Source organism: Carcharhinus amblyrhynchos, chromosome 12, assembly GCF_965287045.1.
Source record: "Carcharhinus amblyrhynchos chromosome 12, sCarAmb.v2.hapA, whole genome shotgun sequence".
In the NCBI taxonomy this organism is placed as follows: domain Eukaryota; kingdom Metazoa; phylum Chordata; class Chondrichthyes; order Carcharhiniformes; family Carcharhinidae; genus Carcharhinus; species Carcharhinus amblyrhynchos.
Window position 1 is genome coordinate 13303994 of NC_137335.1, and position 12819 is coordinate 13316812.

Below are 12819 nucleotides of genomic sequence, written 5' to 3' on the forward strand. Positions count from 1 at the left end.
TTTTCTTTGCAGGCAGTGGCAAGCACCTTTGCTTCACTGCTCATTGCAAAATCCAGGTCAATAACAACATTGGCAGGAAACATATTTCTTGTAAAAATTAAAACATTGTATTAATCAGAAATGTATAATATTTAACATTCATAAATATTGAGTAATTTCTGGTTTCAACTCACTGTGCATTTTGAACTAGGACCATACGTATGCAGCCAGGGTTCCCAATTGTCTTGTTCAACGGCCTCAATATTTGGATAATCTAAGAAGGCCGCGTGAGCTATAACTTCATTCTTCTCATTTTCTACAGTCACCGATAGATTTGCCCTTTCGCTAAAAGTACAGAAAAATATTCCAAAGCACTTTACAGCAAATAAAAAACTTAAAAAGTGTAGTCACTATTGTAATATAAAAAACACAGTTAGTTTGTACAGACTAAAGTTCCACATACAGTAAAGAGATAATGTCCAGATAGTCTACTTTGCTGTTGTTGGTTGAGAGTAGATACTGTCCTGTAGATACCTGTTCTGCTTCAAGTGTTGCTGAGAATGTTGTCCATCACAAAAATGCCTAAAACATGGCAGACCACATGTGGTGTTCCTGGCACCTGTCTAAAGTAGACAGTAAGTCCCATGCATATGTCAATGAGGGACCTAATGTCACTTGTTTAAAACCCTTATTGAAAATGGGCTTATCTACTATGAATCTTGGGCTTGTTCCAGTTAGATTTTCTTGCAGGTGTGACCTAATGTGCAGCCACTAATAAATATGTGGATCTTTAAAATCTTTCACATGTAGCCAGAAGAAGCAGGTTCCACCATATTCCTGAGGGGTATTGTTGGCTGGTTTTTAAAGTGTCCATTGAAAATGATTTAATACAATAATATTGTAATTTAATGAATATATACATACATAAATGTTATATAAATAATGGTACAGACTTGTAGGGAGACCTAGGAACACAGCAAGTTCTTAACTTCAAAATGACCAGAAAGAAGTTAAGCAAGGTGAAATGCCTGCCTATAGGGAAGTGGAAGGAAATTGCAAATTGAGCTGGTTTCTTGCATGTTTAGTGGCTTTGGAGAACCACTGAGAGGAGTCCAACAATAGATTTCATCATAGTCCTCCAGTTCCTTTATACTTCCACTCCCCCCCAGCAGGGCTTTACCTTTTCTTCCAACACCTTGATGACTGTGCCGGTGGTACATCCACGTGCTGTGACAGGACAAAGTGAGTTCCAAAATTGGTGCATGCCTGTTTATCTTAATATGTAGCCCTGGACTATCAGTATGAGGATTAAAGAACATTCAGATCAGTCAATCTGAGCTGTAATTATTTCCAATAGGTAGCTTTGTGTCCTCATAGTTGTGATATTGGGGGTGGCATGATGACACAGTGGCTAGCACTGCTGTTTCACAGCGCCAGGGATCCAGGTTGGATTCCGGCCTGGTGTCTGTCTGTGTGGAGTTAGCACATTCTTCCCGTATCTGCGTGGTTTTTGCTGGGTGCTCCAGTTTCTTCCCACAGTCCAAAGGCATGCAAGTCAGGTGGACTGGCTACACTAAATTGCTCCTTAGTTTGTCTGATTGTGTGTGTGTGTGTGTGTGTGTGTGTGTGTCTTGGGGGGGCAGGCGTGCTGTGCTAATTTGGTGCGATGCCCCTCAAGCTATAAACCCCTGGATTAGCTACAGAAGCAGATGAAAGTCTGACCGATACAACGTCAGGGTGTGGAAAGATCTAGAGACAGAGTTGTAGTATTGCAAATAAATTACTAAGAAACATATATATTAGCCCTGCATACTTCCATGGAAACTACTTATCCAAGGCCTTCTTAGTGGATACTCTTTACATATACATACAGCAGATAAATGACATTAATTCTTCCAAACATGGCTGTTGTACTTGGGCTGAAGAGTTTCATAATGTATGGAACATCTTGAGATTCTGATCGTCGAACCTTGATTACTTGACTTCCTCCCCCTGAAGCATATATAGTCGTCATTGTTGTTCTGTGAAAGAGAACACAGGCAAGGAATTGAAAATTCCAATATTTCATAAGGATATTTACTCAAGGTTACAATTAGGCAGAAAAAAAATGTCTGTCACTTGTACTCAATCGTATAAATTGAAGGAATATGATAAGTCTATACAAAAGCTTTTAAACCACCCCAGCTATAATAATCACTATATTTCAAGGAGGTAAATATAATGCAAGGCTTTACCAGTTTCAATTCAATTCAAGTTTAATGGTACTAAAACATTATTATATTTTAGTTTTTTTCATCTCTCTCATTTTAATTGATTTACTAAAAATAATACACTTGTTATATTTATTACACAAACACTACGGGCAATGTCAATATCAACAAAATGAAGGAGATCGTCAACAACTTCAGGAAGTGTAGCGGAGAACCTGCCCCTGTCTACAGCAATGGGGACGTTGTAGAAATGGTCAACACCTTCAGGTTTTTAGGTGTCTAGATCACCAACAACCTATCCTGGTCCTCCCCATGCCAACACAATAGTTAAGAAACCCACCAACACCTCTATTTTCCCAGAAGGCTGAGCAAATTTGGCATGATGCGGATATGCCAGCGTTGGACTGGGGTAAACACAGTAAAAAGTCTGACAACACCAGGTTTAAGTCCAACCGATTTATTTGATAGTAAACTCACTAGCTTTCGGGTTTGTCCCTTCGTCAGGTGAATGGAGAGACAGGGCATATAAAGCACAGACAGTTTACTGACAGTTGTCAGACTTTTTACCAAATTTGGCATGTCAGCCACAACTCTTACCAACTTTTACAGATGCACCATAGAAATCATTCTTTCTAGCTGTATCACAGCTTGGTATGGCTCCTGTTCTGTCCAAGACCACAAGAAGCTACAAAGGGTCATGAATGAGGCCCGGTCCATCACGCAAACCAGCCTACCATAAACTGACTATGTCTAAACTTCCTGCTGTCTTGGCAAAGCAGCCAGCATAATCAAAGACCCCCACGCATCCCGGACATATTCTCTTCCACTTTCTTCCATTGGGAAAAAGATAGAAACGTCTGAGGTCAAGTGCCAACCGACTCAAGAACAGCTTCTTCTCTGCTGCCATTAGACCTTTGAATGGACCGACCTCACAGTAAGTTGATCTTTCTCTGCACCCTAGCTATGACTCCAACACTACATCGTGCACTCTCTCCTTTCCTTGTCTATGTACAGTATGCTTTGTCCGTATAGCTTGCAACAAACAATACTTTTCATTGTATAGTGACAACAATAAATCAAATCAAATCAAAATCAATTCATGAAATCTCTCTATATTTTAATAAATTATGACAATACTATGCCTCTAAGAAATGTATTTTAGTCATGTTTCTACGCTGAATGTGTTCACTACTCCCTTCCATTTTATTGGATCCAGACAAAACAGCTTTTTCAGAGCTCTGGAGAAGGGATTACTTGACTCAAAACATTAACTCTGTTTCTTTCTCTACAGATGCTGCCAGATTTGTTGAGCATTTCCAAAATTTCCTATTTTTATTTCAAATTTCCGGTATCCGATCATTTTGCTTTTATATCATTTTCATCAACCCTCCGGGACCAGCCCTTGGCATGTCAGATTCATGGCTGTTCTGACTGAACCCAAACTGAACATTGGTGATCAGGTAATTGATGAATAGCTGTGGGTCAATAATACTACCAGTAACACTTTCCATCACTTCACTAATGACGGAAAGGAGATTGATCATAAAGTAATTGGTTAGAGTAGACATAGCATTTTTTTTTGTTGCTAAGCCAAATCTGGCAATCTTACAAAGCTGTCATTGCTGTATTATAACAAGTTGGAGAGTGGTTAGTTGGAGCATATATGTCTTCAGAACTATAGCCAGGATCTTATCAGGATCCATAGCCTTTCCTGTGTTTAGTACATCTAACCATATTCCAGTGTTGGGTGAGATTAAATTGGCTGCACACTGGTATCTATGACAGTGAGGATCTTGGAAGGTGATGAAGTAAAATCATTCACTTGGCACTTATGGCCAGACACTTGAAAATACATCAGCCTAGTCTTTTGTTCTAAGGAAGGAAGTGTTTATGGATCTCCACTTCCTATTAGATGCCTGCTGTTTGCCACTAATTTTCTGTAAAATGCTGGTTATTGAACAGCATGGTGGCATGATGTTTAGCACTGCTGCCTCACAGCGTCAGGGACCAGGGTTCGATTCCCAGCTTGGGTCACTATCTGTGTAGAGTTTGCACATTCTTGCTGTATCTGCATGGGTTTCCTCCAGGTACTCCAGTTTCTTCCCACATTTCAAAGATGTGCGGGTTAGGTGTACTGACCATACAAAATTAACTCTTAATGTCAGGGGGATGAACTAGGGTAAATGCATGGGGTTGTGGAGATAGTCTCTGGGTGGGATTGAGTTCGGTCTAGACTCGATGGGCCAAATGGCCCCCTTCTGCACTATAGGATTCTATGATTGCGAATTATTGTCTATAGCCTGCTGCTCTTGGTACCTGGCTTGTACGAAGCCCCATGCAGCAGCTTTACAAGAGTCAGATATGATTCTAAGGTATGCTTTGATGTATTTTTGGAATAGTTTTGATCTACCGATTTAATTGTATTCAACGATTTACGTTACCGGTCATAGTGATATTATGCTGATAATTCAGAAGGATTCCTATTTTGAGCTGTTAGACTGTACCCTTCATCACACTGCTAATATAACATTTCAAGATGTGGAAAATTACAGCCATAAACCTTGTTTCATAGCCATCAACTTCATCCTATGCCCTGGCCCCTGTCTGAGTTGAATCAGATTGACTGCAATCTTGGTGTTCTAATTGATGCTGAAATGAGCTAAATCATCTCCATTACCAAGACACTCTACTTCCATTTCTGTCACATCACCCTTTTCTGATTCCCTCCTTAGCTCATCTACTGTTGAAATCCTCATCCATGCCTTTGTAACTTCTAGGCACATGCAGTCCTATGCTCTCCTGGTCTGTCTCCCACTGATATACTCCCTAAATTTGTGCTGATCCAAACTATGTATCCATATACTAATGTGTGCCTTCCTGTTCATCCCTCACCGCTATGCTCATTAAGCTACATTGGCTCTCAGTCTCATCTTTGTTTTCAAGTTCCTCCATGGCCATGGCCACACTGATCCCTATTATTTAAAATCTCCTCAGCCCCACAACCTTCTGAAATTTCTGCATTCCTTACATTCTCACCTCTTGCACAATATCAATTTTTAATTACTCTACCATGGACAGGAATACTGGAGAAGAAAGAGAAGACTAAGATAGCTGAAAAAAAAACTTGAAATCTTGCATTGGGGAAAGGAGGGGGCATTAAGGGCAGTTTGCCATTAAGCAAAGGAGTTTGAAATTGATATGACTGGACTATTGTAGCAATGTACTTAGGTCTATTTCTCTCTCAGCCAGAAGTTCCTAGTATTGCCAGGATTATTAACCTAAAGGTAGTAAGAATGCTCAGCACAGAGAGATGGATAATCTAAATCCTTTAGGATTGTCAAGACAGAATCCACATTGGATAATCAATTCATCCAGTGTACTCATATTTCTAACTTTCTGAATTGGAAGAGCAGAAACCATGCAGATGTTTGTGTGGTTATGATCACTGAAAGTAAAAGAAAACATAATGCAGATCAACTGTGGTCGTGATGTTGTGGCAGATCACAGGAGTGAAAACTTAGATTTAAGGGATGTCAGTTTGAAAAAAATAGAAAGCCTTTTCTCTGGCTAAAGGATTATCATGTACACCAGAAAAGATATTGTAATAGTAGTGTGATTGTCTCAGTAAGAATTTTTTGGGTAGGCTTAACTACAGAAAAAAAATATAGGCTGAAAAATGTTGGATGGTAAACAACAATAATCATTAAAGCCAAGACCTTCCATTTCGGCATAACCCAGAGTTACAACCAATATTAAGTTACACCTAAGTAACCTCCCATTCTAGAACAATAAGACTTTTTTTGTCTGTCTGGGCTGTTTTGATTGGTCAGTTTAGTGGACACATGGTGCACAGAGGATTGGAGTCCATGTTGCATGTGCAACTGGCAATGGCCAATGGTTGCAGCAACCGAGTGTTTTGTGGGGGACGCAGGGAGGTTGGTGGAGAACAAAACCAGCAGAAAATAGGGGGAGCCCAACATCAAAGTTACGAAGGCTAGAGATATTTCTATGAGGGATTGATGGAAGGGATGAGGATGACAAGAAGGGAATGGAGATAGCATGGGAGGGATGGAGGAAACATGGAAGGATGAGGACGGCATGGGAACAGGAGAGATTACATGAGATAGAGGGGGTGACATGGGAGAAATGAATGAGATGATGGAATTGGTTAAGTATGGCAAAATAAGGGAAACAATTATCTGATACATTTTATTATTCAAATGCTATTTATATAAAAATGAAGATTCACTTGATTTGAATGAAGAAAATATATCAGAAGAATTAAAGCTATACACAAGTGTTGATTCTAGAGACAATGATGATAATCTGTAACCACCAGAATTTTTACACAATCTAACACCAATAGGCATGTCACTGTACAAACTTAGATACATGAAAGGGACAATTAGCATGTTGCTATGAAAGATGAATCCTAAATCAGCTCTTTGTCATGGAACAAGATTGGTAGTTAGAACCTGTTTTCTTTCATTATAGATCTTGAAATTATAACAATTAAAGTGTTCATTCCTCAGACAATTTTGAGCCCTTTAGGTTAAACCTGCCTTTTCAATTCAGGCAAAACCAATTCCCAATTAGATTTTCATATTCCATGACTATTAACAAATCACAAGGCCAGGCGCTTCAAAAAATGTATTTATATTCCCGGGGTTTTTTTTTATATATGGATAACATTATATAGCTTTTTCGAGAATAAGAAATTTTGATTCTGTAAGTTTTTGGTGAAAGGGTAACCAAAAATCCTGTACTGTTAAGAATTACTGTTGGAATAAAGAGACTGATTTAGCTGTACATCTTTTATTTGTCTCTGCTAGCGCATTAGAATACATTCATATATTAAATGGGTAGAAATGGACATAAATCAGAGTAAACAAAAGGCCAAAAAGTACCAAACCCAGATTCTATATTGCTTTCTAAGTATGAAATTATAAATGTTAACTAATTTATTATCATGCATACACATCAGATACAGCATCAGCAATCAGAAAGGCTTTGCAACATTTCATGTGGTTTATATGTATTGCCATTAAAAAAATCAACCAAAATGCAGGTCTCAATGAAGATATTTTTTGTCAAGCATTCCACTGAACATCAGAAAAAAAACTTGTATTCCTGCTGCCCCTGAAAGTCTGGCCGCTACCTTAAGATATCCACTGAACATGCATAGAGGATGTGTGAGTTGGCAATGCCAGTTTTATGGACGGAAATTCACTGGGACGAACGGTTTGACAAATGGACGTCAAAAGTCTTATGCACACAGTAGTTACGCATATCTCATCTAACGCCCAAAATTCTGCAATTTTTTAAAGTTAAATAACTGGTCCACCTAGGTCTTAGCCTCTCCCTCTCACAAATAAAGAGGTCACACCTGACCCTGAACCTCTCTCTATACTTATAAGACACTGACTGAATTAACCTGGACGCAATGCCTTCTGCTAATTTTGAAAAGTGCTTATAATCAGTCACCATCTGTCACAGATTGCTGTCTCAAAACTGAACTATAGTCCAGTACAAAGTAGATTTTTTGGAGGTGGGGGGAGGAACAGGATTAATGCATGGAATAAGTTGCACAAAGTAGGCAATAAATCATATATTCCTTCAGCAATAAAAACAAAACTGCTGGATAAACTCAGCAGGTTTGGCAACATCTGTGGGGAGAGAAACAGAAGCTGAAATCTTACCATCATTCACATCGGCAAGATTTCCCCATCCCGCTGCAGTGAACGGAGATTTGACTGGCCGCCAAATTCTCTGATTTCGGCGCAGCAGGTCTGTGGCATGAACGGTAGGCAAGGTTGCATTCAGGGTGTATTCGGGGGAGATAGTAGCCTAGTGGTATTGTCACTGGGCTAGTAATTGCTCTGGGAATTCTGTTTTAAATCCCATCATGGCAGATGGTGAAGTTTGAATTAAAACAAAACGTGGAATTAAAAGGTTTAATGGCAACTATGAAGCCATTGTCATAAAAACCCATCTGATTCATTAGTATCTTTTAGAGAAGGAAATCTGCTGTCCTTATCCAGTCTGTCCTACTCGTGACCCCAGAGCGACAGCAATGTTTAACATGCATTTATTCGTGTCAGAAGTAGGCTCAAATTAACATAGCAGTGAACATACTGTGAAAATCCCCTAGTTGTCACATCTGGCACCTTTTCAGGTGTAGAGAGGGAAAATTTAACATGGCCAATGCACCTAACTGGCGTGTCGTTTGGACTGTGGGAGGAAACCAGAGCACCTGAAGGAAACAAACACAGAATTGGGGAGAACATGCAGACTCCACATAGTAGGGTGGCATGGTGGCACATGGTGGCATTGCTGCCGCACAGCGCCAGGGATCTAGGTTCAATTCGTGGCTTGGGTCACTGTCTGTACGGAGCCTGCACAATTTCCTCGTGTCTGCGTGGATTTCCTCCAGGTGCTCCAGTTTCCTCCCACAGTCTGAAAGATGTGCAAGTTAGGTGAATTGATCATGCTAAATTCTCCCTTGGTGTACCCAAACAGGTGCCAGAGTGTGGAGGCTGGGGGATTTTCAAAGTAGCTTCATTGCAGTGTTAATGTAAGCCTACTTGTGACACTAATAAATAAACTTAAACTTACCTGTAAAGACTCACATTCCAACTGTTATCTTGCAATTGAGCTTCTGAATATATGTGCTGTGTTTGTGAACCCACCTCTCCAGTCATCTGATGAAGGAGCAGCACTCCAAAAGCTTGTAGTACCAAATAAACCTGTTGGACTTCAACCTGATGTTGTGAGGCTTCTTACTGTGTCCACCTCAATCTAACACCAGCACCTCCACAACTGAAACTCAAATTGACAAGTGACCCAAGTCAGAAATTGAACCTGGGTTCCTGGCACTGTGGGGCAGCAGTGCTTGCCACTGTGCTGCCCAACTATCAAATGCCCTCTCAAATGGAGGGCAGTTAGGCAATAAATGCTGGCCCAGCCAGCAACAACCATCTCCTGTGAACAAATAAATACATAAATATAATTCACTGGGGTTGTAACATGTCTGACATGCCGTAGATTCATATTTGTGTGTGGGTGGGAATGAAAAGACAAATTTAACCAAACCTCACTCTCTACACAAAAAACAATAAAAAGTTACCCTTTCCTGGAGAGAAAAAAAGAGCAAATCAATTCTTTAAAAAATAAACCAAAACCCCAAAACACAAACCTGCGCCGCCTCAGCTGCCTTGGTGCCCGGAGAACCACAAGATGCCTTAGCAACGCGGCGTTCCGGTGCCATGGCAACCGCCGTCGCTACCACGTGGTGCAGCGGCGGGTCGGAGGTCAGGCTGAGAGACCCGGATGTTCGCTGGGAGGGGAGGCTGGCGATGGTCTGCTTTTGTTGTCGGGGCGCACACACAGGGGAACGAATAGAGACTCTAAATAACTGAAGGGAGGAGGAAGGACATCGCGGCAGGAAGCATGGCGTCGACCGCGGCTGGAAAACAGCGGATCCCTAAAGTGGCGAAGGTAGTAACTCCCGCCTCACTGCCAAACGGTGCTGGGCCCAGTGAGGCCCAGTCAGTGTAGACATCCCCAAACACACACATCTACTCCTGGGCCAGAGCAGCAGAGTCTTAGTCTCAAGTGTTAAAGTCAGGGTGCTGTCAGCACGCAACATAACTGATGTACAGAGTTGGAACAAAATTGTCTGAACGGACTCATCTTTCATTCCTTCACCCCACAGTATAAACATCTCCCACTTTCTATGCCTTTCAGCTTTGACAAAGGGTCATCTGAATTCCAAACTTCAGCTCTTTTCTCTCCTTACAGATGCTGCAGGCCTGCTGCGATTTTCCAGCATTTTCTCTTTTGGTTCAGATTCCAGCATTATCAGTAATTTGCTTTTATTTTGAACAGAATTGTTACTTTCTGCACTCTCTAAAATAGAATCGCTACAGCACAGAAGAGGCCATTTATCCCATTGAGTTTTGACCATCACACCCCACACCCAAAGAGTTTAAACTTTATTTATTAGTGTCACAAGTAGGCTTACATTAACACTGCAGTGAACAATGATATTACTGTGGAAATCTCCTAGTAATCACATCCAGCACCGTTTGGGTACACTGAGGGAGAACTTAGCGCGGCCAGTGCACCTCAGTAGCAGGTCTTTCGGACTGTGGGAGGAAACGTATTTAGATATAGGGAGAATGTGCAGACTGCGCACAGTTAGTGACCCAAGCTCAGTCCCTGGCTCTGTGAGTCAACAGTGCTTGCCACTGATTACCTTTACCCAGGCCCTTTCTCCTGCCTCATCCCTGTAACCCCACATATTTCCCATGGCTAATTCATCTAATTTACACACCTTTGGGCACTAAGGGGCAATTTAGCAGAGCCAGTTCACCTAATCTGCACATCTTTAGACAGAAGGAGGAAACCGGAGCACCCAGAGGAAACTCCACACAGACAGCACCCAAGGTGGGAATTGAACCAGAGTCCCTGGTGCTCACCACCAGTGCTAACCACTGTGCCACCATGCTGTCCCAAATGTTTGCAATGTTCTTATTACTGAACTGAAGCACCTCCGAATGCATCTTGATTTCTGAAGAAAATGTGAATATAATTACATTTGTACTGCTATAACAAATTGAAATGTTTGTTGTGTGTCTTTTGGATTTTAGATGAGTCAAGTATCTTTTGCAACAACATAAAAAAATTCCTTCTCCTCCGCCAGGCCCTAGAAAGACATTGACAACCAGTGACTTCCATTGGTTTGCCAATGCCTTCTGAATAATGGCTGATCAAGGGACTCATCCATTCTTATTGTCTTCCATCAGGCGTATTGGAAGATTTGCAGATCAATCTGTTGGCCACATTATGAACTCTCCTGTGGTCATCGTGTCCTGATGTGGGACTTGAACCCCCAGAGTTTCTGGTGAAGTGATAGGGACACTGTCTGTTGCACTACAAGATCTCCCTTACTCAAAGATTGGGCTAGTTAATACAATGGCCAAGTATCACGTGTTTCATGGGCATCAAGACGTAACAAGTGAAGTGACTGAGTAAAGCCCTACTACTGGAACCTTGAGGTGGCTGAAAGATGGTAGGACAGGAGGGTCACAATGACATTATTGTTACTAGAGAGGCGGTGCTCAACAGACTGGAGGGACTGATTGTGGACAAGTCCCCAGGACCGGATGGAATGCTTCCAAGGGTTCTGAAAGAAATGGCGGAGGTGATAGTGGATGCCTTGGTGGTTATTTTCCAAACGTTACTGGATTCCGGGGAAGTGCCGGAAGATTGGAAAACAGCTAATGTTACGCCGTTGTTTAAGAAGGGTGGCAGGCAAAAGGCAGGGAATTATAGGCCGGTTAGTTTAACGTCTGTTGTAGGTAAAATGTTAGAATCTGTCATCAAGGAGGAAATGGCAAGGCAACTTGAGGGGAATTGCTTGATAGAGCAGACATAGCACGGTTTCGTTAAGGGGAAGTTGTGTCTGACAAATCTATTGGAGTTCTATGAGGATGTGTCTAGGGCGGTGGATAGAGGAGAGCCGGTGGATGTGGTCTTTCTTGATTTTCAGAAGGCGTTTGACAAGGTACCTCACAAGAGGTTATTGCAGAAGGTAAGGGGGTAGGGTGTTAGCGTGGATAGAGGATTGGTTGTCAAATAGGAGGCAGAGAGTGGGGGTCAATGGGTGCTATTTGGATTGGCGGTTGGTGACTAGTGGAGTGCCCCAGGGGTCGGTGCTGGGGCCTCAGCTATTTACCATTTATATAGATGATCTGGAGGAGGGAACCGAGTGTATGGTGTCGAAATTTGCTGATGACACCAAGATTGGTGGAACGGCAAATTGCGCGGAGGGTGTGGAGAGTCTGCAGAAGGATCTAGATAGGCTGGGCGAATGGGCCAGGAACTGGCAAATGGAATTTAATGTTGGCAAGTGCGAGGTGGTCCACTTTCGTAGGAATAATGGTAGGAAGGATTATCACTTACGTGGCGAAGAACTGCAGCAGGCGATGGTGCAGAGGGACCTCGGGATCCTTGTGCATGAGTCGCAAAAACCCAGCCTGCAGGTGCAGCAGGTGGTCAGGAAGGCGAATGGGATGCTGGCCTTCATAGCGAGGGGGATTGAATATAAAAGTAGGGAGGTCTTGCTGCAGCTGGAGTACTGTCTGCAGTTTTGGTCGCCGCACTTATGCGAGGATATTTTGGCCTTGGAGGGAGTGCAGAGGACGTTTACTAGGCTGATGCCGGAGTTGAGGGGGTTGAACTATGAGGAGAGGCTGAATAAACTAGGCTTGTATTCGTTAGAGTTTAGAAGAATGAGGGGAGATCTCATTGAGATGTATAAGATGATGAATGGGATGGATAGGATAGAGGTGGAGAGACTCCTCCCGCTCAGAAAGGACAGTAGGACTCGGGGGCACAGCCTCAAGATAAAGGGGGGGCGGTTTAGAACGGAGTTGAGGAGGAACTTCTTCACTCAAAGGGTGGTGAATCTCTGGAATTCTCTGCCCATTGAAGTGGTGGAGGCTGCCTTGCTAAATATTTTTAAGACGTGGGTTGATGGGTTTTTGATAAGCGAGGGGATTAAGGGTTATGGGGAGAGGGCAAGAAAGTGGAACTAAGCCACGACAGATCAGTCATGATCTTATTG

General features: G+C 42.2%; 2 protein-coding genes across 2 annotated transcripts in view; one reads left to right on the forward strand and one right to left on the reverse strand.

The window, feature by feature from the left end:
- The window catches only part of cfap61 (cilia and flagella associated protein 61), a 174834-nt gene extending 165400 nt beyond the window's left edge, over positions 1 to 9434 (reverse strand). Inside the window, exons 1-3 of the mRNA XM_080199899.1 lie at positions 9385 to 9434; positions 1851 to 2000; positions 174 to 324 (exon numbers count right to left, since the gene is read on the reverse strand). Of these exons, the coding sequence (XP_080056025.1) occupies positions 174 to 324; positions 1851 to 1993 (294 nt within the window). The 5' untranslated portion in view covers positions 1994 to 2000; positions 9385 to 9434. The remainder of the gene's footprint in view (positions 1 to 173; positions 325 to 1850; positions 2001 to 9384) is intronic.
- An 81-nt stretch (positions 9435 to 9515) lies between these two features.
- The window catches only part of crnkl1 (crooked neck pre-mRNA splicing factor 1), a 29307-nt gene continuing 26003 nt past the window's right edge, over positions 9516 to 12819 (forward strand). Inside the window, exon 1 of the mRNA XM_080200070.1 lies at positions 9516 to 9686. Within this exon, the coding sequence (XP_080056196.1) occupies positions 9639 to 9686 (48 nt within the window). The 5' untranslated portion in view covers positions 9516 to 9638. The remainder of the gene's footprint in view (positions 9687 to 12819) is intronic.